This window comes from Dromiciops gliroides, chromosome 1 (genome assembly GCF_019393635.1).
Source record: "Dromiciops gliroides isolate mDroGli1 chromosome 1, mDroGli1.pri, whole genome shotgun sequence".
NCBI classification, from domain to species: Eukaryota; Metazoa; Chordata; class Mammalia; order Microbiotheria; family Microbiotheriidae; genus Dromiciops; species Dromiciops gliroides.
In genome coordinates this window covers 707377217-707404539 of record NC_057861.1, presented here as the reverse complement: position 1 = coordinate 707404539, position 27323 = coordinate 707377217, and the positions used below count along the sequence as shown (strand labels likewise).

Sequence of the window (27323 nt, the reverse complement as noted above, 5' to 3'; positions counted from 1 at the left end):
TCTTGGTCATAACTTCCATGTAAATTTTCCATATGCTAAGTCTTACATTTTAAAAACTGGAGAAACTAAAAGGGTTAAACATTAAGCCTGTTAAATAGAGAACCAATTAATTTTACAGAATATCTGCCCTGTTGATGCGGCAATTACAACATGGAGAAGAAAAAGGAATTTACTGGAAAATGTTAAATTATTTTCTAAAATCCTTCTATGAAGTAAGACCTTATTTCAAGGAATTGTGGTCATTTCAGTCAATGCTCATGTCTATACTTTACTCTCCAGCTAGTATGTTTTCATGAGATTATATAAAATGATGGCATTTAGTCTATTTTTGCAAACCATAAAAGTCATTGCTGTTTTTCCTCTGTTGTTAATTTAACCCACATTAGGGCAGGATGTCCTGGCTATTTTGTGAAATAACTCTTAGGTCAAAATTTGATAGCTTTGTCTGTTTCAAAAGAATATGTCTAGAATGCAACATAATGCCCCTTTTAGGTTAACTAAGGGCAATGCTGTTTATGGTAAGACCTATTTATGTGATCTAAGTTAGTTTTCATTCTCTGGTAATCTCTTATTTTACGTCTTGCATTTATTTATCCTGTGTTTAAATTTTCTCTCAAATCTTGAATCTACTTGGAAAGACATTTCTGAGGGGGTTTTTTGGCCGGGGGGGGGGGTGTTTTTGTCTTAGTTTTTGTTGGAAAGACTAGAATTGTTCCAAATGAAAACTGTGGTTAGCTATGCACTCTCTGTGCTATTCTCTGGTGGTTTCTTTTACCTAATCAATCAAAAAGCATTTTTAAGTACCTTCTGTGGTGTTGGTCACTGGGGACAGAAAAACAAATGCAAAAATGCTTGCTCTCAAGGAATTTGCCTTCCATCATAAGTCATTTCTATTGGATTTTTACTCTTTTATATTTCATTTACATTACCACTGTTGTCAATTACTTGATAGAAATCCATGTCTTAAAAGGTTGATTTAATTGAATAGTTTTATTTCCCCATGGAAATTTGAACCTGCCCAAGAATTTGCATCATCTATTTAGAGACAGAAGGGATTTAGAAGTCATCTAATCTAATCTAATCCAACCCCCTCATTTAACAGATTGGGAAACAGAGGTCCACAGAATTTAAGTGATTTGGCCTCGATTACCCACTCAGGTGCTCAGCTACAATTTGGACCCAGGCCCTACATCTCCCAATTCAGTATGATTTTTTTCCCCACTGCATTATAAGTCCAAACTTCTTTTATTCGTTCATATCTGCCTGAACCTAGGAATGATTGAATACAAGTCCAAACTATGGTATTTATTGAAATTTATTTTATTTATTAAATTTTATTTAAATATCTTCTGCCCATGAGTAAACTTTCTTAGCTTTTGTTAATGGTATCTTCTGTCAAGCCATCAACAAGTATTTATTAAACACCTACTATGTGCCAGGAATTGTGCTAGGTACTAGAGATACAGCTTCAAAGAATGGTATAATCACAATCCAAAATGACCTTACCTCTAGTGGAGGAGACAGCACATCCATGTAAAAAACATGTAGATGAAAATATAAAGTTAACAAATAAAAGCACATGCAAAGTTGTTCAACAAGATGTAGTTTGGGAGGGAAGACAATAACAGTGGTGGGTTTGAGGAAGGACTTCATAGAGAAGATGGTGGGCATCTTAAAGAAAGAGAGCAGGGCAGCTAGGTGGCGCAGTAGATAGAACACTGGCTCTGGAGTCAGGAGGACCTGAGTTGAAATCTGGCCTCAGACACTTAACACTTACTAGCTTTGCGACCCTAGGCAAGTCACTTAACCCCAATTGCCTCACCAAAAAAGAGAGAGAGAAAGAGAGAGGGGGAGAGATAAGGATAGAGTGCATTCTAGGCATTTGGCACTCACAGCACAAAGAGTTAGAGATGGAGATGTAATGTCCTGAGTGAAGAAGGCCAGTTGGCCGGATCACAGAGTGTGGGAAGGAGAGAATAAAGGCCAGTGAGGCTAGAAAGAACAGTTGGAGCCAGGTCATATGGGGATAAAGTGGTGGTTCAATTTTTAGCAGCTACTAGGATAATTGGGGCAAGAGAATCCAGTTATTCATTTTAAAATGACTTTTTTTTTTTTTGGTCTGAAGGGTACAGATTATGGGCTATAGTGCTACCATTTACTAGGCAACACTTCACTTTGCCTTGTGTAGACAGAGCCTCACATGACTATGGAGCTCTTAACACTTGCCCTCAGTTCCCAGCATTGTAGTTTTCCTTTTTATCAATACAAGCACATCAGACAACCCTAAGTAACCTTGTACTGGTTCCAAAGCCATTTCCACAAGTAAAAATTGGCAAAGTCAGTCAAGGGGAGAAGCTTCCACAAGTAGAACACTTGCCTCTTGCCTCTAGTGCCAGATTTGGGCCTGTGTGAATTTTCTGAATTTTCAACTGTTGCACCAGAGCAGGTGATAATCTTGATGACACTCTCATCCTCCAGAGCATGTTGAGCAATAAAAAGATGCCTTAGAGTCAAGATGAGTGATAAAGGGTGCCACGGAGGCTGCTTCCACTTGAGAGGCTCCCTTGAAACGCTAGGCGATTAGTGGGTGCCATTTTTATTTCAACAGACCTCGGTAATGTCTACCTAACACCAGGGATGGATCGTTAGAAGCAGGAGGACAACAGACTAAAATATTTACTTGTCCAGGTGTTTGAAGTCATGGAGATCAGAAGCTTCCGTGTCCCAAAATAAAAACTAAAAAGATTCTAAAAAGTTGGGACCCACACGTGGAGTATTTGGTGGCAGTTGTTTGAATTGGATCTGGCTTGTGATTGACTCTCATCAGAGCAGCAACTAGGTTGGAGCAATCGGGGCTTTCCCCAGGGCACGACAATTTAGAGGGGTACACAGCCTTCCCTTCTTCCTGCCATCCCCCCTTTCAGGACTCTTGGCCCTACACTACTGACCCATGTGTATTTTCAACATGGCAGCTTCCACTCCCAATGGCCCCAGAGGTCAAGGGTGATGATTACTGTTTTGTCTTGCTCCCACCAAGCTCCCTGCCTCAAGGCTTGTGCTTGTTCATAAGCCAAAATGGAATACTAAAGCCTTCCTGAATCCCCAGCCCAGTCCACCCGTCTCCCTATCCTCCTCATTCCTACCCCACATGCATTTTGTCACATTTGCCCCAGGCCCTACAACTGCTAGTTATTATTAGAAGACCTGGGCCTTGCATGTATCTCTCTTGCCTACTACGTGTGTAATGTTGGAAGGCCAGTTCTCCATCCACCACACCACAGCTGTCTCTAACTTACCTTTCTATCTTAGGTTACTTAAGGGGTTCCTGCTACTGCCCCGACCACGCAACTTTAAAATTAGGCTCCTCAGTGCTGAAATGGCTCTTTCATTTACCTTCCTAAAAATTGCTGTGCTTACATTCATTCCTTCTTTCAATGAACATTTATTAAGTCTATAGAGTATTTTGCTGGTTGGGTACAGACGGAGAGGAATATAGCCAGATGAAGAAGGCACAGTTCTTTAGCCTAAAGGAGTTTACATTCTAGATGGCTTCCAATGTTTTTCTTCCCAGAACCATCATTGGCAAGCAGGCATGGGTAATAGCATATGGAGGAGAAGGGGAGATGTGATTTAGATTCGGGCTTATTAACCAGCTGAGAATCTGCTCAGTACACTTGTAATAACATCTCTATATTTTCTCTTCAGAAGTTCTTAACATTCTTCCACAATGTTCCTTAAGGTTCTTCTACAAGTGACTGCTAAAGTTCTCTCCCTGTCACCTTCAAGAATCAGTGAGGAAGGTATTCATGGCAGGTTTTACAAGACAGTTTAGCAGTACTGAAATTCTACAGGTGGAAAAACATCACACAAATGGCTTTTAAAAACTCTTCTCCCTCTCTCTAATTATTAGAATTATAACATCAGAGCATTTCTTTAAATAGGAGGGATGGCCCCTTCTTGATTTTACAAATGAAAGTACTGAGGCCCAGACCTGCTTAACATAAATCCTTGTTCTTTCTTATTTCCTAACTCTCCTCCTTTTCCAGTTTACCCCTGATTTCCTTCCTTTCTGTACTCCTACCCCCTTCTCCAGTGAGGGTGGTGACTGTAACCATAGCCATGAAAATGGAGTTGGTGGTCAGGGAAGGGCAAGGTTGGTTCAGAATGCAAGGAAGCAATGGCAAGAAAGAAAGAAAAAAAACACCATTCCAATTCCTTTTGTCTCCTTTCAAGCCCAATCTTGTATCGTCATTATTTTTTTTAATAAATAGTATTTTTCCAATTACATGTAAAGACAATTTCTAACATTTAAAAAAAATGTTGAGTTCCAAATTTGCCTCCCTCTCTCCCTTCCTCCCCCCCTTAAACAGTAAGCAATTTGATATGGGTTATATATGTTGTACCAGCCTCTTGAGATCATCCTATATCACCAATTAGCAAACTCTGTTTCATTTCCACTTTAGTACTGACCCAAGCCAAATTGGAAAACTAGACAAGAACAACTAAAGGGGAATAGATCTTAAAATGATGGGACTAGCTGCACTAGTTGACCTTTTGGAGAGAGCTGTGGACATGGAGTTAGGAGACCTAGCTCTGACACTCATTCGCTGAAAGATTATAGCAAATTGTGAGCTTCAGTTCCCTTATCTGTAAAATAATAGCTGATATTAATATAGCACTGAAAAGTCTGCAAAGCACTTTTAAAATATTATTTCATTTGACCCTCACAACAACTCTGAAGGTGGGTGCCATTATTATCCCCTTTTTACAGTTGGGGAAACTGAGGCAGGCAGCTGCAAAGTGACTTGCCCAGGGTCACACATCTAATAAGTGTCTGGGGTCAGATTTAAACTCAAGTCTTCTAAGTTTAATGCCACCTAGCTTTCTTTTTTAAAAAAATGGAGATATGTATATAACCTTTAAGTGTGGTAAGAATCACTGTGACTCATGAGTGGACTATGTTTTTGTGGCTACCATTTTGTTTAGGAATCACCCAGGACGACTGCTCTTTTCTCCATCTTTGTTTTTTCCTTCCCCCTTTCAGACTTGGAGTTGAAAGATAAAATGAACAATTATAGAGGTAGTCTGGCTTGGTGGATAGAAAGCCTCCCTCCCCCACAATTAGGAAGAATTTGAGTGTGAGGCTGGTCTCTCTGACCAGTTCTGGCTGTGGGAATCTAGACAAATCACTTACCTCTTAGCACCTCAGGCAAGAGCCTTGAAGACCCTAAGTTGTAGAACTGGTGCTGATCTGCATTGATAAAAGGAGTTTCTTTGCTTGGCAGTTCCCTGTAGTTTCCACAGGATGGGACGTCCCACAACCATTTAAAGAATTATTGTTTTCATGCAAAAAGTGGATTGTTGATAATATGCCTATTACAGCTGCATGTTGTCATGAAATCATATTTTGGTCAATCTTCATACTTAGGATTTCATAGTGTTTCCCCATGGGGAAACATGAAATCGGCATGGCATATGGAATGGGGAAAGGGAGGAGGGGCTTATTCCCTTTTGTGAAAGAGAAAGCTTTGCTTATCTGGGAAGTAAAGGCAACAGAATGCTCCAGAAACTTGTCTTGACCTCCACCTAGGCCACCTACTACTGGTGTTGTTTTCCAGAGGCTGTCAAGTACCAAACATACCCTTCGGATGGAGCACAGGCTTCCCCAGCACAATAATACCCAGTCATCTTTGGTAAAGGGTGATTCATGTTCATTTAAATAGGGCCAAGTTGTCTCAGCCTCCACCAGATTACTTCTTGTGGGTGCAGTTTTGCACCTGCACCAGGTTAGAGATCTAGAAATTGTATGTGTCCCTGATTGCATCTGCCATCCACCCCTGGTGACCTCAAAATTAGGGCCAAATGGCTACCTGAGTACACAGTTTCATATCCATGTGATTTTTATATGAGCAAGGAATTGCCAGCCTCGGATAATAATGTGTAGGGTTCCTACAAATGGTAGATGGTGGCCATGGTTTACACTGTAAAGCAAATTGAGTACAGTTAACTGTCAATTACCTACATATGGATTGTCCCTCATTACCTCATGTTAGGGTTATTGCAATAGCTTGCTAGCTGACCTGCCTAAGTCCAGCTCTCCCTGTGGCGCCCCCCCCCTTTTCTAATCCATCCTGTGTAGATAAACCTTCCTCAAACATTGCTTTCATTATCTGTCAACCAATATTGAGCACTCTTCTTGTGCAAAGCATTGTGCGAAACCCTGGGAAACCTAATCATCTCCGTGGATTTCAATAGCTTTAATATGCTTGCTCCACCTCTTTTATGCCATTTTATTTCTTGCCACTACTCTAGAGGTTAATGTGTCTCTTCATCAGCCCAAGAACTACCCAGACTCGTGCCCTTCTCCACGCCTCCTTGTGTTTTTTCTTCACCTCACCAACCATCTAAGTCCTTTCTATCATCCAGTACCCTGCTTGAATCCCAAGATTTCTTGGGTTCCTGAAACCTTAATTAGGCTCCATCTCTTCATCTAAACCTCAGCTCCATTGTCTTTATTTTTCAAATGAAAATTAAGGACCAGTGGTTGGACAGAGAATATTATTCCTGAGCATCTTAGGGATGCCTGATGCTTTCTGTTCATTTATTGACTGATTAAATAGGTTGATAAGGGCAGTGTGGTCTCTTAGCTTTACGTTGAAAGGGAGAAAAAAGGCTTCTTATTTCTATTGCCCCAGACTGGATTTCTTTTTTATTTTATTTTTTAATACTTTTTTTTTTTGGTGAGGCAATTGGGGTTAAGTGACTTACCTAGGGTCACACAGCTAGTAAATGTTAAGTATCTGAGGCTGGATTTGAACTCAGGTACTCCTGACTCCAGGGCTGGCGCTCTATCCACTGCACCACCTAGCCGCCCCCCAGACTGGATTTCTAACCTCAGCTGCCCAAGGTCTCCTACTGCCTGATCTGGTGCAGAGAAACACATCCTTTTTCTCTTCATCTTCAAAATAATTTGGGGAAGAGCTTTTTTCATCCAATGAGCTACAAATGTGGGATCTCATTTCATAGCAGGGATGGATTTTTTTTTTTTGGACGGGGCAGTGGGGGTTAAATGACTTGCCCAGGATCACACAGCTAGTCAGTGTCAAGTGTCTGAGGCTGAATTTGAACTCAGGTCCTCCTGAATCCAGGGCTGGTGCTTTTCCCACTGCACCACCTAGCTGCCCCACAGGGATGGATTTCTACTGAGCCATTTTGCTTTTTTTTTCTTTTGAGCGAAGGGTAGCCAAGGCTAGAAATACATTTTAGGGCTCTTGAAGGTTTGGGTGCTACTGGCAAGAAATTACCCCCCCACACACACACACACAAACCAAACCCAGGGAGCCTTCCATTTGGGGAGGAGAAGGGACCAGGCTAATATGTTCATTCAAGTCTCATTTAAGTTCATAACTCTTAGAGAAAGATTTGTAGAGAAGACTAATATGTTTATATGAAGAACAGTTAGTATAACCACAGAATTTGGTGAGTTGGAAGGATGTAACCCTCTGAACTTCTTATTCAACATAAACGAAGCATTCTCAAAACATTATTGGCCAATCCAAACATAGACTTGTTATGGGCATTAAGCAGTTAGAACAGGAATTTTACACCAGGGGTCCTTTGAACTTGTTTTGGGTTAGATAGATTGATTGATTGATAAATAGATGGATAACTGTATACTTGGCTTTCTGTGAAATCCTCTGTATTTTATTGTATGGATTTCAAAACAGTCAGAGAAGGCTGCACAGAACTACCAAAAGAGTCTATAACACAAAAATGTTAAGAACCTCTGATTTAGTCTCCCATATCCACTATTATTTTGTTTGGTTTTTAATTTTTTGTAGGGCAATGAGGGTTAAGTGACTTGCCCAGGGTCACACAGCTAGTAAGTGTCAAGTGTCTACGGATGGATTTGAACTCAGGTCCTCCTGAATCCAGGGCAAGTGCTTTATCCACTGTGCCCACCTAGCTGCCCCCGATTTAGTCTCAAAGTCAAATGGGTTATTGCATATTTACTTCTAAAATGTAACTGTTTACACATAAAAACCAATAGATCTGGCTTAAGTTACAATTTTTCTTCATTATAAGTGCATTCTCTTTCATAGAGGCAAATTATGAATCCTTAGACTTTTCACATACCCCTAAGCCCAGATTCAAGGGACCCTGGCTGCACATCTGTTTAATGCATTAAAGCCAAGTGGCAAATAACCAGCTAAGTATTTGATGCTCAATCTGCAAGCCCGACTCCATGCTGGGAGCTGTGGGGTCTACCTAGAATGCCAAGACAAAAAGCATAATGATCTCTTTCCTCTAGTAGTTCACATTTCTAATGGGGGAAACGGCTTCAGGATATAGTTCTAGCTTTACATAAATTCACCTTAAGCAAATTCAACTTTTTGTAAAGAAATCTGCATTCCAAAAAATCCTTTGTTAACTTAACCTCATGGTATTGTGCTCTCTCTCCCCTTGGCCTGGTGCTCCAAGGCCTCTCATTGGCCGCCCCCCCCCCCAACTAACCTTGACAAAAACAACCTCCAAGTGAAAGTAGAAGAATTTATGCTCGGAGAGACCCCAGACCTTCTGCGCCAGGATACCACGTGTCTGTTCCCAGCCTGGCTGTTGACCATCCTCTCCTGTCTGTGTCCCTGTGTCCCTGTCTGTGTCTGGTCCCCTCCCCAATGAGGCTGGCCTTGTCACCTTTGAGTTTCTCTTCTTGCTCTCAGCTCTCTGTCCCTACCTGGTGGGTCCCTACCTCCACAAATGAGCCCCTCCCCCCTCTCAGTCCTAAAGCCCGAACTGTCTAGTAGGTGACCTTTTTGGAGACTCCAAACCAGAGCACTCCTACCTGGCCCCGACTCCCCTGTAAGCATTAATTCTCCAATTAGGATGCAAACTGCTCTATAGGGCAATTTCTGTCTCTGTTTTTGTGTTTCTATCCATAGCACTTAGCTTGGTGCTTGCTATGTGGTAAGTGCTTTTTCATTTGTATATTCATTCCTTAGTTCCTTCCTTCCTTCCTTCCTTCCTTCCTTCCTTCCTTCCTTCCTTCCTTCCTTCCTTCCTTCCTTCCTTCCTTCCCTCCTTCCCTCCCTCCTTCCCTCCCTCCTTCCTTCCCTCCTTCCTTCCCTCCTTCCTTCCCTCCTTCCTTCCTTCCTTCCTTCCTTCCTTCCTTCCTTCCTTCCTTCCTTCCTTCCTTCCTTCCTTCCTTCCTTCCTTCCTTCCTTCCTTCCTTCCTTCCTTCCTTCCTTCTGTAGACCTTTTTGGGAAAAGATAATGACCTTGGCTTCCTCTGCTTTGCTCAGTTTCCTTCTTACTTTCCCTCTCAGACTGCTTATCTGCATTTATCTAGCTTTTCATCCCTGATAGAGCTTTTGATTATTTCTTCATTATTCCCTGTTATCCAGCCTTAAAGAAAAGGGATCTGTATTTGTTGCCTAGAATCTGGTTCTAAGGTCATGAATATTATTGTTTTGGGTTTTGTTTTTTTTCTTTTTCAGTTTTTTTTTTTTTTGGTTCTTTTTTTTTTTTTAGTGAGGCAATTGGGGTTAAGTGACTTGCCCAGGGTCACACAGCTAGTAAGTGTTACATGTCTGAGGCCAGATTTGAACTCAGGTACTCCTGACTCCAGGGCCGGTGCTCTATCCACTGAGCCACCTAGCTGCCCCGGTCATGAATATTAAGTAAATACATTTGAGGATTCACATTCTCCTCTGATGCTCCCTGTAGTGATGGAGAGGCTCTCAGTGCCTCTCAAAGGCTTTGTCTAGGGACTATAAATTCTGACACCTTTTGCCACTTTTAGAAAGACCCTTAGTCTTTCTCACCCCCCACTACATCTGTCCTCCAAGAAACAGCCATTCCCAGGTCAATGATTCTCAGCACCAGAATTTGTCTAGTACGGAATGTTTATACCTATAGAAAAGCTCCCAAAGACCCCCTACCAAGGCATAATGGGGTTTTAGTCTGCACTGATGGTGGGAATATCCAGCTATGTAATACCCCCTTAAAGGTGTTAAAATTTTAGTTTTAATATTTTAATATCACATCCATAACACAGGCAGCTAAAGCCTGTGAACCAGTGAGTGCCCAAATAAGTATACTTTACCTGTGTTGAAAGTATTTGTTCATATAAGCAAAGGCTGCTGTTCCTATAAAGGTCATTCATCTAAAGGATAACAATCATAGAGGAGGGAAAGAATTAGCCCAAAGATAACATATCCTTTTTGCTGGACTCAGTACAGACCTTGAGACAGTGGCCTTCTGCTCCCAAACAACTCCACATGACGTTGGCTTCATTTCTCTTTCTAAGGCTTTTTTCACAATTTCCTTCTCGCTGTCTCTGCCCAGCTGCCCCAGAGCTTTTGCTAGTGCTTAAGATGGTGGAAGACAGCAAGAAAGTGTCATCTTCAGTTCCTTTTAAAACGGCTTTAATTCTACAGCCTCATTTCTGAGCCAGGTGCAATCATCCACAATATCCTTTTCTCTTCCCCTCCACCCTCCACCTCTCTCTCCATTTTCCCTCCTTCCACCATGAACCAGTGAAGACCAGTGTAGCAGATATGTTGAAGGATGGAACCATTCCAATTTCTTTTTACAAATTTCAGGCCCCACTCCTCTCTCTCTCTCTCTCTCTCTCTCTCTCTCTCTCTCTCTCTCTCTCTCTCTCTCTCTCTCTCTCTCTCTCTCTCTTTGCAGGGCAATGAGATTTAAGTGACTTGCCCAGGGTCACACAGCTAGTAAATGTCAAGTGTCTGAGGCTGGATTTGAACTCAGGTCCTCCTGAATCCAGAGCCAGTGCTCCATCCACTGTACCACCTAGCTGCCCCCACCCTTCTCTCAGGACAAGTGTGTTCTGAAAGAAAAAAGGCAAGGAGAGTGGTATAAACCAAATAGCTACTTCCACAGCCCTTCCTCTTTCCTTACTAGGTGATTTGGATTCCCTTCCTTTAGAAATAAAGTGAATTTTGGCAGGAGAACTAGCCTTTAATCTAGTTTGCCTGTCATGGGAAAGATGGCATGAAGTTCCAGCTAAGGAGGCAGAAATTAACATGCATGAAGGCATTATCCTCTAATCTTTGGATTTTTTAAAGGCCCCAGGATTGCATTGTGCAAGTTATCAACACAGAGACTGGCAGGCAACTCATGCCAAGGTGTGGCCTAGGCCAAATGAACTGCAGTCAAAGGAAGCGTAAAAACAGAGTCATAATCTGGGAAACATTCAGGAAGCCCTGAAGAAAACCAGATTTGAGGTTTTGCAGTGAGTGCCTTCTGGGCTGATGGAAAGAAATGAATATATCAATGTACGCTGGAATTCTTCCGTTCTTGCCAAAGCCGAGCTCAGAAGCACACATAGGGGAAATCAAGCGGCAGAACCAATGAATTTAGATTTCTCAGTATTGTAATACTGTAAAGGGGAAAGAGTATGAAATTATACAGTAGAAGGAAGATTGAGGCACCAAAGAATTCTATCCTTTTTCAAATCTATGGTGTCCAAGTCTCACTAACCAAAAAACCTCTTGGCATTAGAAAAGAAGTTGATCAAAGAAAAATAAAGAGAGAGTTGTTTTATTTGAACAATTTTAAATTAAATCAAGGATATTTAATCTGATTTTTCCTTTCTTTTCATTATATATGTGTGTATACATATATGTGAAAAAATAACCCTGCTTTCCCATTAGTTGCATGCTTGTAAAAAATCTGCTCAGAATATTTTTGCTTCCTCTAAACAGAAGTCTCAGGAATTCACCTGCTAATTTTTCATGGCATTTAAAATGTACATTTAAGGGAACCATCACTGCTTTCCCATAGAACTTAGTTAAAAAGCTTGAAACATTATTCCTTGGTGTTTTGTTTTTTTTCCAACCAACATAATTTCTTGGCTTTGGCTATTCCATATTTAAAGGGTGATTGAAGGGTAGCTTAATAATAGTCTTCAGGGTCCCACAATATGTGGCAAAGGACAAATATGCAAAGGATGCTGGAGTGGATGGGGGCGGGGCGGGGCAGTCAAGGTGGAGAATAAAGGGCAACTCAGAGAAATTAGGATAGACTTGAGAAAGTTTCTATGAACTGATACAGAGTGAAGTAAGTAAATCCAGGAGAACAGGATAACCACACTGAAGTATCGAAAGTCTTCAGATCTCTGATTAATGCCACAACCAATCTTGACTTCAAAGGTTGTGATGTTTAAAATCTAAATGTGTGATCACCTTAAATTAGAAGCTTTAGCACCAATCTTTGTGCATTAAGTATTTATTAAAGCATACTAGATATTAGGAAAAAAAGAACACATGGAGTTAAGAAAAGGCTTATCTAGCCTAGCATTCCAGCCTGGTCTGGTTCTTTCTCAAGTCCTCTTCCACGAGTCTGCTTCAACCATGAACTCGTCTCAAACTGAGTGTGGAAGCTTTTTATAGGTCTGGAGCAGAGGCAGTCCTTACACACTGCTTCAAGCTGATTGGTAGGCTTCATCCAAATCCATTGGTTCACTGGACTTGAAGGTGGTCTGGAGTTGAGTTCAAAGTCCTTAGTTTCTGAGAACAATGCCTTCTTGAGGGCTAGCCAGATGTGGCTCCCATCCAATCACCCTTAAGTAGGTACTTAGTCAATTTCTCATTCTCACCCAATTCAGACAATACTAAATCAATCAGGTGGGACCCCTGGGTGTCTGCCAAATTCCATTATTTTATCACAAGGCCCAGTGGTGTAGCATACCTCCTACCCCTTAGGAGAAAGGTGGTATATCTGATGTGCAGAATGGAACATACCTTTTCAGACATGGCAAACGTGTTTGTGAAAATTTTTTACAAGGCAGAGTTCTTTGGAGAGTTGGGGAACAATTCAGAAGTTTCAGTGATATTTTAAAAATATTCATTCATTCATTCATTTATTTATTTTTGTGGGGCACTGAGGGTTAAGTGACTTGCCCAGGGTCACACAGCTACTAAGTATCAAGTGTCTGAGGCCAAATTTGAACTTAGGTCCTCCTGAATCCAGGGCTGGTGCTCCTGAATTCTATTTACTTTTGGGTTTTGTTTTTTGTTTTTTGTAGGGCATTGAGGGTTAAGTGATTTGCCTAGGGTCACACAGCTAGTTAAATATCAAGTGTCTAAGACCGGACTTGAACTCAGGTCCTCCTGAATCCAAGGCCAATGCTTTATCCACTGCGCCACCTAGCTGCCCCCTGAATCCTATTTACTTTTTTTCTTGCTGTTTCCCCCTTGCTTGGAATTCCCTCTTCTACAATGGTTTGTTGTTGTTGTTCTTGTTGTTGTTTTGGTTTTTGGTTTTTGTTTTGTTGTTTGGGGGGGGGTTTGGTTTTTTGTAGGGCAATGGAGGCTAAGTGACTTACCTAGGGTCAAACAGCTAGTAAGTGTCATGTGTATGGGGGTGGATTTGAACTCAGGTCCTCCTGAATCCAGGGCCAGTGCTTTATCCACTTCTACACCTAGCTGCCCCCAAGATAACCTTTTTTGTATTTTTCACATACTAATGTGTGTACGTGTTGTTCCCACCATCCTCCTTCCCCCAGAATGTAAGCTCCCTTAAGGCAGGCTATGTTTCATTTTTGTCCCCAGCACTTAACACTTTCCAGGCTCAAACAAGGAACTCAATAGATGCTTCTTTCCTCTTCCTCAGAGGGTCTGGCACAGTGCTCTTGGTCAATGTGGATTGTTTAATAGTTGCAAACCAAGCTTTTCAAAATGATAGTCCATTGGACTATAAGCTCTGCAGGGTTTGTGGTAAAAATGTTAGAATAACTCAAAGGAAGAGAGAGCTTTGTGTATGTAGTACAAGACCTAGGTTCAAGACTTGCTCTTGAAACTGACTCTGTGACCATCTGCAAATTATTAACCTCTCAATGTTTCCAAGAAATTCTCTAAGGCTCTGAGCTATAGACAGCTACTACACTTGAAGTTCCCTATGCAGATAAGACCACAGATCTAAGCTAAAAAAAAGGAGTTGTGTACGTGTCAGACAAATTGCATTGATGTACTCAGAAAACTCATGTATATGTGTGTATTTATATAATATATGTATGTATGTATGTATACTTATATGTACACATATAGATATGTGCATGCATGTGTGAGCATATACTGTTGGAGAGAAAGAACCAACTGGCAGAAGAACACCACAAATTACTGGACCATTTATTAGTCAATTTTCCTCTCTGTGTCTTTCTTGCCTCATCCAACAATTAAGAGAATTGGATTTGTTGATCTCTAAGGCTGGTTCCTCTGTTTGTTGGCAGTGGAGAATGCAATTTGTGAACCTTTCGAGTCAGGGTGGTTTTGTTTTGTTTTGTTTTGATTGTGTGTAACTATGTTAAAGACCTAAAGTCTAATATTGAAATCCTTGGGATAATATAATGTCATGTAGAGCCTTTCTCAACCTGGTCCCTTTCCACCTTTTTCCTTCTGTTCCATTTAGGGGGAGGGAAGAGTGTAAAGGGCATCATTACTGGCTAATGTCAGGGCTTTATTTATATATTCATTTATTCATTTGTTTATTCATTCATTCATTTATTTAATGTATTTAATTCATTCATTCATTTAATTAATTCATTTATTTATTTATGTCATTTATTTAATTTATTTATTCATTCACTTATTTATTTTATTTATTTAATTCATTCATGCATGCATTCATTTATTTATTTATCTTAATTAATTAATTAATTTATTTATTTATTTAAAACACTTTTTTCCCCCGGGCTTTATGGTAAAAGGTAATTTACAGGATATATGCTAAGAGCAGTACACATTTAGCACTATCTCCTATTTCTTTAATAACAACAGTGATGATGATGATGGATAGTATTTGCATAGCATTTTTTTTTACAAATAGTAACTCATTTTATCTTTACAACAACCCTGAAAGGTAGGTACTATTATTATCCCCATTTTACATTTGAGCAAACTGAGGCAGACGGGTTAAGTGATTTGCCCAGGGTCAGGATACTTACAGCTACTAAGAATCCAAGGAAGAATTTGAACTCAGATTTTGCTAACTCCCAGACTCAACATGCTATAGATTGTGCCACCACACTGCCTTTTTGCAGTGAATAGAGTGCAAGACCTGGAGTCTGAAAGACTCATCTTCTTGAGTTTAAATCAAGCTTCAGACACTTAGTAGCTGTGTGACCCTGCAAAAGTCACTTAACCCTCTATTGTTTTTTGTTTTTTTTCCATAAAATGATCTAGAGAAAGAAATGGCAAAACCACTCTAGTGTCTCTGCCAAGAAAACCCCAGATGGGGTCATAGAGAGTTAGACACAACTGAAAAATGACTGAACAATAGCAACAAAAATGCTTATGGCTACTAAGCCAAGAATAGTATTTAGAATGGTGGCTCTAAGTATACTACAAAGCCCTTCTTCATTCAATATAATTCAACAAGGTACTAGGGACCCTGAGGCAATAACCAAGAAGCCCCTCTCCTGAAAGTGGTTATCTTCTGCTGGTGGGTTATAACCTATACACAGGTAAATCAAAACAAATTAACTTGAGGGATGAGAAAATTCTTTAGATGAGGCCTAAGGGATTGTTAGAGGCAGAGACAAAGAGTACATTGATAGCACGGCATGTAGTGACTTTGAGTCCATGAAGGAGGGGGATGGAACATAGTCCAATTTGGCTGCAACATATTGTACTGTACTTATTAAGAAAGGAAAGGAGACTGACACAACCCCCAGTTAACCAGAAAGATCAAATGATCAAAATACTCCCATTCACTGAGCTTTAAATTTTATTTTAAAATAATAATGAATAATAACTTTTATAAGGTTGTAACATTTTATTCTTTTATAGTTTAGTTTCTGTTTTCATAAGTAGCAAATTGTGTGTCTGAAATAATTAGAACCCAGTAGCATCTGAATACATGGAAAAAGCAATATTCAAAAGACTCTTCTGTGTAGTTAATTGGCCAATCAATCAACAAATATTTATTGTTTATTAAGTGCCAGTCACTGTGCTAAGCACTGGGATACAAATAAAAAAGCAAAAGACCATTCCTGCCCTTAAGGCACTTACCTTCTAATGGGGAAGACACTATATAAATCAGTCCACAGAAGATAAACACAGAGTAGATGGATGGGTTTACTTCGGGAGAAGTACTAATTAGGAGAGGTGTAGTGCATAAGATGGTGAGGTAGTAAAGGGGACTTCGGGGGTGGAGGCACCAATTCTTTTTTTTTTTTTTCCTGGGGCAATGAGGGTTAAGTGACTTGCCCAGAGTCACAGAGCTAGTAAGTGTCAAGTGTCTGAGGCTGCATTTGACCTCAGGTCCTCCTGAATCCAGGGCCTGTGCTTTATCTACTACACCACCTAGCTGCCTCCAGCAGCACCAATTCTTGAACCCAGATAAGGTAAAATCAGGTGTTAGACCTTGTTTTGCTGTGAAGTATACCACTGTGACCTTGAACCACTGCTTCGTCACTTGGGATCTCCATTTTCTCATAGGAAAACTGACAAGACTGGAACTAATGACCTCCGAGCTCCCTTAGGGTATCACTTCACACAGTGAAAGAGGAGCTGGAGGGTTATTACTAGGCAAGTTACTTTATGGTTTGGATGAACCGGAAGCTAGAATAAATTGGAGAAATGAGTTTCCTCTCTTTAGTATAATTACTGCACCATAAAAAGCAAAACCAATTTATATATGCCAGGGAATGAAAGAGATTGAAAATTAGTGAGATCAGTGGCTCCTAATTAATTAAACAATAATAATAAATGACCTCATGAGGTCACTTCCTCTGGGTTTGGAGGTGTCAGTCACAGTTGGGTTTTTTTTTCTTAGAATGCAATTCTGGGGGCAGCCAGGTGGTGCAGTGGATAAAGCACTGGCCCTGCATTCAGGAGGACCTGAGTTCAAATCTGGTCTCAGACACTTGACACTTACTAGCTGTGTGACCCTGGGCAAGTCTCTTAACCCCCATTGCCCCACAAAAAAAAAAAAAAAGAAAAGAAAAGAAAAGAAAAAAAAGGATGCAATTCCGCCCCTATAACAAATCACCATTTCACTAAAAGCTTTCCAATACAAATTATCATGCATTTATCAACAAAGGAACTAAGAGTATGTCCTTTAATAATATGGAAGTACAGGACTAGGTGCTTCTGGGAAAATATGCTTAATTCAGAAAAGAATCAAATTTTAGTTTGTTCCCTTCAAAGAAACAAGGAATCAAACCATCATTCTGGCACTTAGTTTCTGAGTTGATGTGCTATTCTTTTCTCCTCTTCACATACACCTCTCCATTCCCAATCTCTCACAAGTGACAAAGATGCCTATCAGATTGGAGAATGTTGGGTTTTGTGTTTTGTTTTTTTTTTAACTTGAAATTTATCATACTTTGGTGTATTGTGAAAAATATGCCCATTGGCCATTATATAGCTTGAGGCCAAATTTGATGGCGTAAAATGAATGGCACAAACCCATATCCTTCATTGCAAGGTGGAAAAAAATTATTTTCAGTCTCCTTGCTTGAAACACATTGAAAGGTTGTGAAACGCTGGGCAATGCCCTGATGCAACAGGGCTCCGTGTCACCCAGCTGGAGAGTTGAGACATGGTTCCATGTCCCTGAGAAAGGGGCCTGTTATTCATGCAAATATTTTGTTCATTTGTCCTTTCATGGATAATTGCACTGAGTAACAGAAAACACCTACTCGATTTACAATTTGGCAAGAAACGGTAGCTTATGTTTTCTAGAGACCAAATTAGAGGCAGGCTCCTTGGACCCTTCTCTAAATCAAAATAAAATGAAAATGTCCAGGGAATCTCTGGGTCTCTCAGTAACTGCGGTCCGTGGTGTAATACTGGTTAGGTCAGGATGTCCCAGAGAAAAGAGAAAGGGATGCGTGGAGAAGGAGGAAGGATGAAAAACAGTTGGAGGGAAGCGTCCATCCGGGAAGAATGTTTTCTTAGAGGGCACAGGGGGTGGACTGTTTTCTTTGCTCACCTACTTAGTAAAACCCTAATCACCTTGTTGTATCCTATTCTTAATCTAAGAGAGACCATCTATGGCTGCCTAAAAGTGCACATTGATGGGGGAATTGCACCCAAATTAACATTGGATGTGCAACATGCAACACTGATTCTTATTGTTAGATGGTCATAAAGCATAACAAAACCTAGCAGATAGAGGCAGTTGGTAGTGCAGTGGGGAGAGAGCTTGGAGTCAGGTAGACTCGTGCTCAAATCCAGTCTCAGACACTTAGCTGTGTGATCCTGGGGAAGTCACTTAACCCATTTGCCTTTGTTTCCTCAACAGTGAAATGGGGATATAGATAGAATGCCAGGCCTGGAATTAGAAAGACTCATCTTCTTGAGTTCAAATCTGGTCTTAGACACTTGCTACCTATGTGACCCTCCTTGCCTTAGTTTCCTAATATGTAAAACAGGGGGTATAGATAGAGTCATCTTCCTGAATTCCAATCTGACCTCAGACACTTACTAGCTATGTGACCCTGTTTGCCTCAGTTTCCTCATCTGTAAAATGAGCTGGAGAAGGAAATATCAAACTACTATAGTTTCTTTGCCAAGAAAACCCCAAATGGGGTCATGAAGAGTTGGACACAACTAAACAACAAAATGCACGTATCTTGCAGGGTTATTATTACAAGGAGCAAATGAGATATTTGTAAAAAGCCCTTAGCACAGTGTCTGACACATCGTGTATGCTACATTCCATTCCAGATAATTTTATACCTTGTGTTATAGATAAGCTAAAATTTCTCCTGTTGCATTTTGCCAAATATGCTTCAAAAAAATAACAGTTTAAACCAAGTATATTAGTTACCAGCCAGTTGTTTCTCCAAACCTGGTTTTTTCTTATCCTTTCCCCCAGCACACCATTTCTGTGGTTCACTAAGAATGATCCCTAAGGTCCTTTCTATCTCTTAAAATCCTGTTTCTCTGATTCTAAGCAAATGTACTTTATTTTTATTATCTTGGAGGCAATCAAGGTTAAATGATTTGCCCAGGGTCACCATAGCTAGTAAGTGTCTGAGGGTAGATTTGAGCTCAGGTCCTCCTGACTCCAGGGCCAGTTGCTCTATCCACTGCACCACCTAGGTACCCCTAGCTCATGTACTTTAAACCTGACTTCAGATAAAGTCTGCCCCAAACACTGCAATGCACTGGGTAATGTAGGAAATTACATTAGGAATATTAGGCAGCTAGGTGGCACAGTGGATAAAGCACCAGGCCTGGAGTCAGGAATACCTGAGTTCAAATCAGACACTTACTAGCTGTGTGACCCTGGACAAGTCACTTAACCCCATTTGCTTCAGTTTCCTCATCTATAAAATGAGCTGGAGAGAGAAATGGCAAACCACTCCAGTATCTTTGCCTAGAAAACCCCAAATGGGGTCATGAAGAGTCAGGCACACCTGCAAAATGACCTAACAACAACTAGGTAGACAAAGAATCTTTGAGTTTAAATAGATTTGTATTTCTGGGATCATTGGTTTAGAGTTGCATGAGACCATAGAGGCTGTCTAGTTCAATGAGAGATGAGGAAAACAAGTAATAAGAGAGGTTAGGTTACTTGCCCAAGCTCACACAGATAAGTAGACAGCAGAGCTAGAATTCAAACTAAGGTCCCCAGACTCCAGATTCAGTATTCTTTCTACTCTACTCTTCTCTGTCCTTTGGACACCCTTGACCAAAGGCCTGCTTTAGGGTGGCATGGAGCTGCTCATAGTTTTTCAAAGGCTATGCGAGTGGAACACAAGCCCTAGCTGGCCTCTACTGAACTTGGGAGGAAACATGATATAAATGGTGGAAAAGCACTCAGTCCAGATGTCAGAAGCCCTGGATTCAAATACTGGCTGTATTCCTCATTACCACGGGGAGATAACTTCCCGAACTTCAGTCCAAAGTCGTCAGTTGAAATAAATTGGGCTAAATGATCTCTAAGGTTCTTCCTAACTTAAAATTCTATTATCCTATCATCAAGTGCATTTATTAAGTGCCATGTATACTGCCTAGGACCTGGTCCAAAGACAAAATGGCAGCCTCTGCTTTGTCAATGGTTCCCCCAGTGCCTCTCAATTAAAGACCAAACACGTTTTCCTGACTTTACAGTTCTGTTCCATCATATTCTAGCCTTAGCTTCCGTCCCTTCCCGCCATGTACTCTGATATAATTTTTTTTTTTTTTTTTTTTAGTGAGGCAATTGGGGTTAAGTGACTTGCCCAGGGTCACACAGCTAGTAAGTGTTAAGTGTCTGAGGCCGGATTTGAACTCAGGTACTCCTGACTCCAGGGCCGGTGCTCTATCCACTGTGCCATCTGGCTGCCCCTACTCTGATATAATTTTGAGAGGTGTATCACTAGAAGTTTGGCCATGGCGCAATGAACATATGTGACCCTGATATTCATGAAACCGTCCACTAAGGCATGAAAAGATTTTAGTCAGCACCGGTGATGTTCATATTCCCCAAGATTGAGCTCATGGGTGTTCTGAATGCTTTAAATAAATAAATAAATGGATAAACACACACACACACACACACACACACACACACAATGAATTAACAAACCAGTGTGGGGAGGACATAGAGGAAGCTGAAGTAGGTTGGTAGAGGCATTAGAATGGCCTCCAGGCCAGGCTTCTTAGGTTTAAGCTCTATCATGGGGGTGAGTTTTGAAAGGGGAAATGTCATTTGGTGGGTTCCCATCATTCAGAGGACTGACTTTCTCTAGATGTCATTGAGAAAGAGAGAGATGACCTTTAAGCCATCACCAACACACATTCCCCTTTCCTGTACTGTTTACACTGTAATCCAGATAACTTGGGGTTGTTTGGGTTCTTGTTTGTATAGACATTCAGACATGTGAACAGTGTGAGTGCCCAATATCCCCTCCTGGGACCACTGTAGCATGTTCAAAGTTCCTTTCTCTCTCTCTCTCTCTCTCTCTCTCTCTCTCTCTCTCTCTCTCTCTCTCTCTCTTTTAAAATAAATGCTCTCTGGGCACTTTGTTTATTTCATAAAGACTCCAAATTGCAACTTATTTTAGCTTGACTGTTCCCTAACCTTTCAGAATGGGTCCTTGGCTCATGAGATTGAAATAAGTCAGAATAAGGGATGGAATCAAAGAGTCCTGGCATGTCACAGCAAGGAGAGATCCCAGTGATCAGCATATCCCACCACCTCAGTTTTCAGGGGAGAAAAACCAAGGTTCAGAGAATTGGGCTTGTTGAAGATCTCAGAACTATTTAGCGAAAGAACATGGTCTAGAACCAAATGGGCTCTGCCACCACCCTGTTGTCTTTCCCATCAGACCATAGTGTTGTATCCTCTCCATAACTACATTGGAGAAGGATCTCTTGAATATTGCCCATTCCCATCTATTCAGATTCTACAGGGCACAGATCATTCCAGATGTGGGTGGGGTTTTGTTGTTGTTGTTGTTTGTTTTTTTACTTAGCCAAGGTCAGAGAGTGCTTCCTCCTCTTTCTTAAACCTTTTCATCACTGAGAAGGCACAGAGGATATGTTCATTGCCATTTAATTCAGGACAGGGATTCTTCACCTGCACTTTACACATTATGTGCTATAATTTTGATAACTTTTGATAGGATTGGCTTCCTTTGCAATCCTTGCTTTTTATTTTGTGCATTTAAAAGTGTTATTCTTTAAAAAAAAAAAAAGTATTATTCTGAGGAAGGTTTATGGACTTCACCACATCGCCAAAGGGGGCTATGAAAGCCCCTCTTATGTGGAGCCATCCCATTCCCGTTCCTCCCACTATGCCACCATAGCCCCTTACTATAGCTACTAACCACGCCACCCCCTCATTGCCCATGGCCTGTTTGCCTCCACTGTCAGCCCTCCCTCCATTTCAGAGTGCCAGAGCCCAGCCCCCTCCCCATATCCTTGACAAAAGAGTTAAAAGTTAAAATTTGTAGTGACCGATATTTTTGGCTGCACTCCTGAATCGTCAGAGCTGGTTCCAAGTAAACCAAGTCAGACAGATTCCTCTTATATAAAGGTTTAAAGTCTAACAGACAGCAGTGAGTGGGTCACAAGTCCATGCTAAATGCTCAGAATCGAGCCTGCCTCTGTGTTTTATTTCACCAACAATGATTACTCATCAGAGATTTAGGAGGCTATGTGTCATCCAACATCCCAAGCAGAAAACCTGGGAAGGCAGCTCTGTTTTGCCTTATTGAAATAGCATTGCTTCCCAGGCCTTTTGGAGGAGCAGCAATTAAAATGCAAGGCTAAATTTTCAATTTCAATAACTCTCAGTTCTTGTGACATCTGTTTCCAAAGCATCCCCACTGTCCTCCACATCTGGTTAACTTGTTCAAGAAAATACTTTTAAAAAGTAGATATTATGAGACAGCCCAGTGATGAGTGCAAAGAACGCTGAATTCAGACCTTGGGCAACTCATTTGGCCTCTCTAACCCTCAGTTTCCTTATCTGTTAAATGGGGATGATAACAGCACGTCCTTCACAGGGTTATTGTGAGGATCAAATGAGATAACATGTCAACAAATGCTTCACAAAGCTTAAAAGTTCTATATAAATGCTGTTACTATCCATTAAAAAGAAACCCTGGGGGCAGCTAGGTGGCGCAGTGGATAGAGCACTGGCCCTGGAGTCAGGAGTACCTGAGTTCAAATCCGGCCTTAGACACTTAACACTTACTAGCTGTGTGACCCTGGGCAAGTCACTTAACCCCAATTGCCTCACTAAAAAATAAAGAAAATTAAAAAAGAAAAAAGAAACCCTGGCCTTTAATGACCTTACAGTTATCTTCTTTAAGAAAACTAAAGATTTCAGAAAAACCTGGAAAGACTCATGAACTGATGTATAGTGAAGTGAGCAGAACCAGGAGAACGTTGTGCACAGTGATAGCATTATTGTTCTATGAGCAATTGTGAATGACTTCACTACTCTCAGCAATTCAGTGATCCCAAAGACTATCCACCTCCAGAGAAAGAACTGATATTGATGGAACACAGACCGAAGCATGATATTTTGTGCTTCCTTTTTTTTTTACTTGAGTCTTTTTATATAAAATGACTAATATGGTAATGTTTTACATAATTGCACATGTATAACCTATATCTGATTGCTTACCTCCTCAGGGAAGGGGGAAGGGAGGGAGGGAGGGAATGAATGAGAGAGGGATAGAATTTGGAACTCAAAACCTTAAATGAATGAATGAATGAACAAATAAATGGATGGATGAATGAATGAATAAATGAATGAAAAAAAGAAAAAGAAAACTAAAGAGGGGGCAGCTAGGTGGCACAGTGGATAAAGCACCAGTCCTGGATTCAGGAGGACCTGAGTTCAAATCTGGATTCAGACATTTGACACTTATTAGCTGTGTGACCCTGGCCAGGTCACTTAACCCTCATTGCCCTGCCCCCCCCAAAAAAAAAGAAAGAAAAGAAAACTATAGAGTCTACATTGCAGAAATATTAGGGGATCACATTTATAGAATGCTTTCAGATTTCCAAAGTGTTTTCTTCACAACCAGCAGATGAGATGGGTCATATAAATATTATCATTCCCCTATAACAGATGAGGAAACTCAAAATAATTTGCTCAAAAAAGTGTTGTAGCCAGGATTATGCTCTGGATCTCTCTTCTAAACTTTCCTAACACTGTCTAGTACCACCACCCTCCTAGTCATCCAGACACCTCAGTGCCATGCTCAACTCCTCATCTTCACCCAGCCCACATGTCCAAACTGGTGTCATGTCTTGTCATTTCTCTCTTCTCAGTATTTCTCATCCATTTCCTTTCCATTCACACTGCTACCACCCTAGTGGAGGCCTCATCTCCTCTCACCTGGATTATTACAATACCCTTCCTTTTTTTAATTTGGTATTTTATTTTTCCCCAATTACATGTAAAACAAATTTTAACATTCATTTAAAAAACTTTGGAGTTTTGCAATAGCCTTCCAACTGGTATCCCTACCTCAGGTTTCTTCACTCCAACCCAAACTCCACTCAGCTGCCTAAATGATTTTTATAAAGAATACAGTTGGGGGCAGCTAGGTGGCACAATGGATAAAGCACCAGCCCTGGATTCAAGAGGACCTGAGTTCAAATCCAGCCTAAGACCCGACTCTTACTAGCTGTGTAACCCTGGGCAAGTCACTTAACCCTCTTTGCCCTGGGGGGGAAAAAGGGAAGGAAAAGGAAGAATACAGTTGACTCCCTCCCCTTGCCCCTCTCTCTTTGTGTTTGTGTCTCACTCTTTCTCTCTGTCCCTGTCTGTCTCTCAATCAGAATCAAATGCAAACTCCTCTTTGGCACTGAAAGTTTGTAATAATCTGGCCCCTTCCTACATTTCTAGTCTGACACATTGGAAAGCATTCCATAAATGTTTGTTGACTGACTGAGTCAAATCTAACCCTCTGAGGAAGAGATTTCCGAAAGGTATTTCTAAATAGTATTCTTTCTCCCTGACACAATTAAAATATGAACCAATTCACTAATATGCAAATAATGTCCACTTTTCAAGAATGTTGTAGGACATTAATCTACATTTTTCATGCCAAGGGGATATATTTAGGGCCCTCCATTTTGAGAAACCAAATGAGATTCTGGATACAAGGTTATTGTTTTCTTTTTTTTTTTTTTCAGGGCAATGGGGGTTAAGTGACTTGCCCAGGGTCACACAGCTAGTACGAGTCAAGTGTCTGAGGCTGGATTTGAACTCAGGTCCTCCTGAATCCAGGGCCAGTGCTCTATCCACTGCGCCACCTAGCTGCCCCCTATTGTTTTCATTATTGATGACCTATATTGGTGGAGTAGTAGAAGTTGCAATCACTAAAATTAAATGAGAGCAGGGCTATTTGCGAAATACTGTACACAGCACTGTTGTTTTAAGATTGTCTTGAGACAAGGTGAAGGTGTGAAACACCTGCTTTCCACCAACTCAGATGCAGAAAATGGTATTGGAAAAGTGCTCCTGAAGACAAGACTTCCATTATTGTGTTTGCCTAGAAAAGATCAATCACTATCAAAGCTTCTTCCCCTGCCTCCCCTTCCCACCCCTTTGTTCCCCTCCCCATAGAGTCATTTCATTGATACATTGCTTCGCTCTAGGTCTCAGTTCTAAATCCCATACCTGGGGGGCCAGCTAGGTGGCACAGTGGATAAAGCACCAGCTCTGGACTCAGGAGGACCTGAGTTCAAATCCAACCTCAGACCCATGACAAGTACTAGCTGTGTGAACCTGGGCAAGTCACTTAACCCTCATTGCCCCATGAATGAATGAATGAATGAATGAGTTCCATACCTGTTATCAATGTTCTTGTTTTTTGGTTATAGGCTTTGCCATGGTTGACACAGAGATGCCATTTTGGCCCACCAACTTTGGGATCAGCTCCGTGGATCTGTCTGTCATGGATGACCACTCCCACTCCTTTGACATCAAACCCTTCACCACTGTTGACTTCTCCAGCATTTCCACCCCACATTATGAAGATATTCCATTCACAAGGGCTGACCCAATGGTTCCTGATTACAAGTATGACCTGAAACTCCAGGAGTGTCCAAGTATGAACTTTATTTCCACTTTTCACATTGCTCAGAGACTAATTATGCTAGACTGTAGCTAGAACGTTATACCTCATAGACAGACACACTGGAACAGGCATTAGAACTCCTGGTGTCCCAGTAGGTCATCTCAGTAAAGGGTTAGGAAAGGAAAGAATCTTGAATAAGATAATTCTAGAAGGCTTGAATAACTTAATTTTCCCAAGTGCTTAGGGTTAAGATTAGATGTTTAAATAGGGTTATCATTTTAAAAGAGGAATTTAACCCAGATACATCTCTAAATTAGGGGACCTTTCCGAGATGTCTTACCTACTTACTGTTTATATATCTCCTTCCAAACACAATAGACAGAAGATAAAGGTGTCAGAACTTCATTCTGCACTTTGGAAATCATCAGTCCATACTGGAAGCTTATGCTCTTTCAGGTTCTCTTACAATGAATCCATCAGCCAACATTTATTAAACACCTACTACATATGTGCCAGGCACCATGCTTCTCACTAAAATCTATCTTAATTTTTCAGACTTCTTTCATACACCTTTTAAATCCTTCTGGCTAGTAACAGATTTGGCCTATAATACTAGTTGTATTCCAACCTAAAGAGACCTTGCCTCTTAAGTTACTTTGGCCTTATTGACATTCAGATGTCAATAAACAAACAATTCAAGATTCCAGCATTTATTAAATATCTCTTATTTGCTATTATTTATACTGGGCAAAGTTTGCTGTTTTCACTTTAGTCATCCTGAAAACACTACAGGTCTCATTGAAATCTTATTCCCTGGCACAAATATAAGTGTAGAAGATTCTAGGGTTTTGCTAAGTCTTGTGTGTTGTTTTTTTCCCAGATTGAATCTGGAATATTACTAGAATAGCCTTGTCAAAATGAAGTACATTTTCTTGATTTTTCTTTTTTGCATACATATATGCTCATAGGCAAGGTTTACAAAGCTATGACTACAATTGACAATGCTCTTGTTTCGGTCCAATTTTACAAACGTCTTCTGGGGATTCATGGGGATTCATGAGCTTCCTGTATTTCTAGCTTCTACTTGGGTAGATTTATCTGTGTGGCTTCTTGGGCCTGGTTCTACTGGCAGAAAAGCAATAAATAAATTGCTTTCTCATTAGAGGTACCCTGACTCTTAGGAGATTCACTTTTCAAACTACTTCTCCTAGTGCAACAGCTGGGGGATGATTAGATGTCCCTCCAACTCAAGAACACCTGCTCCATTGGCACTGGGAAGCCCATGTAGTGGGTTTATTTTGTAAACATAATTTAGAGCTACATCTAAAGAGCAACATCTTATCAAGATTTATCATAACCTCTTGGAACTCTAAGGAATCTCAGGGGCCATGTAATCCAATTCACAGCTGAACAGGAATTCCCAACAAGTAGTCATTCAAGCTTCTGATTGAACACCTTCAATCTTGTGAAAGTCACTGATTGAAAGCATTATTCCACTCTTGGACAGATCTGATTGTTCAGAACATTTTCCTTATACTGGGCCCAAACTAGTCCTTGTTCTCTACCCCGTGAGCAGAATATGCCCAACCTGTTTGTCCATGACTACTTTTCATTTATTTGAAGAGAATAGTAGGAACCTGCCAACCCCAACCAAGTTCCTAACATCTTCCTAGCATTATAGTGCCCTGATTGGGCGCTTGCCTAACTCTCCCTAACAGTGTCCACTCCCACACTTCCATCCTGAGCTCCAAGACCAGTTCCCAGGAGTTCTAAATCCTCAAAACCTATTATATAAGGGCCGGCTTCCCTGCCTCCAGAT

At 40.8% G+C, this 27323-nt stretch overlaps 1 protein-coding gene across 3 annotated transcripts in view; it reads left to right on the top strand.

The window, feature by feature from the left end:
* The window catches only part of PPARG (peroxisome proliferator activated receptor gamma), a 183633-nt gene that overhangs the window by 84652 nt on the left and 71658 nt on the right, over positions 1–27323 (top strand). For all 3 annotated transcript variants that reach the window (XM_043979532.1, XM_043979534.1, XM_043979533.1), the window contains exon 3: positions 25308–25535. In XM_043979532.1, coding sequence (XP_043835467.1) covers positions 25316–25535 — 220 coding nt within the window. In that variant the 5' untranslated portion in view covers positions 25308–25315. The remainder of the gene's footprint in view (positions 1–25307; positions 25536–27323) is intronic.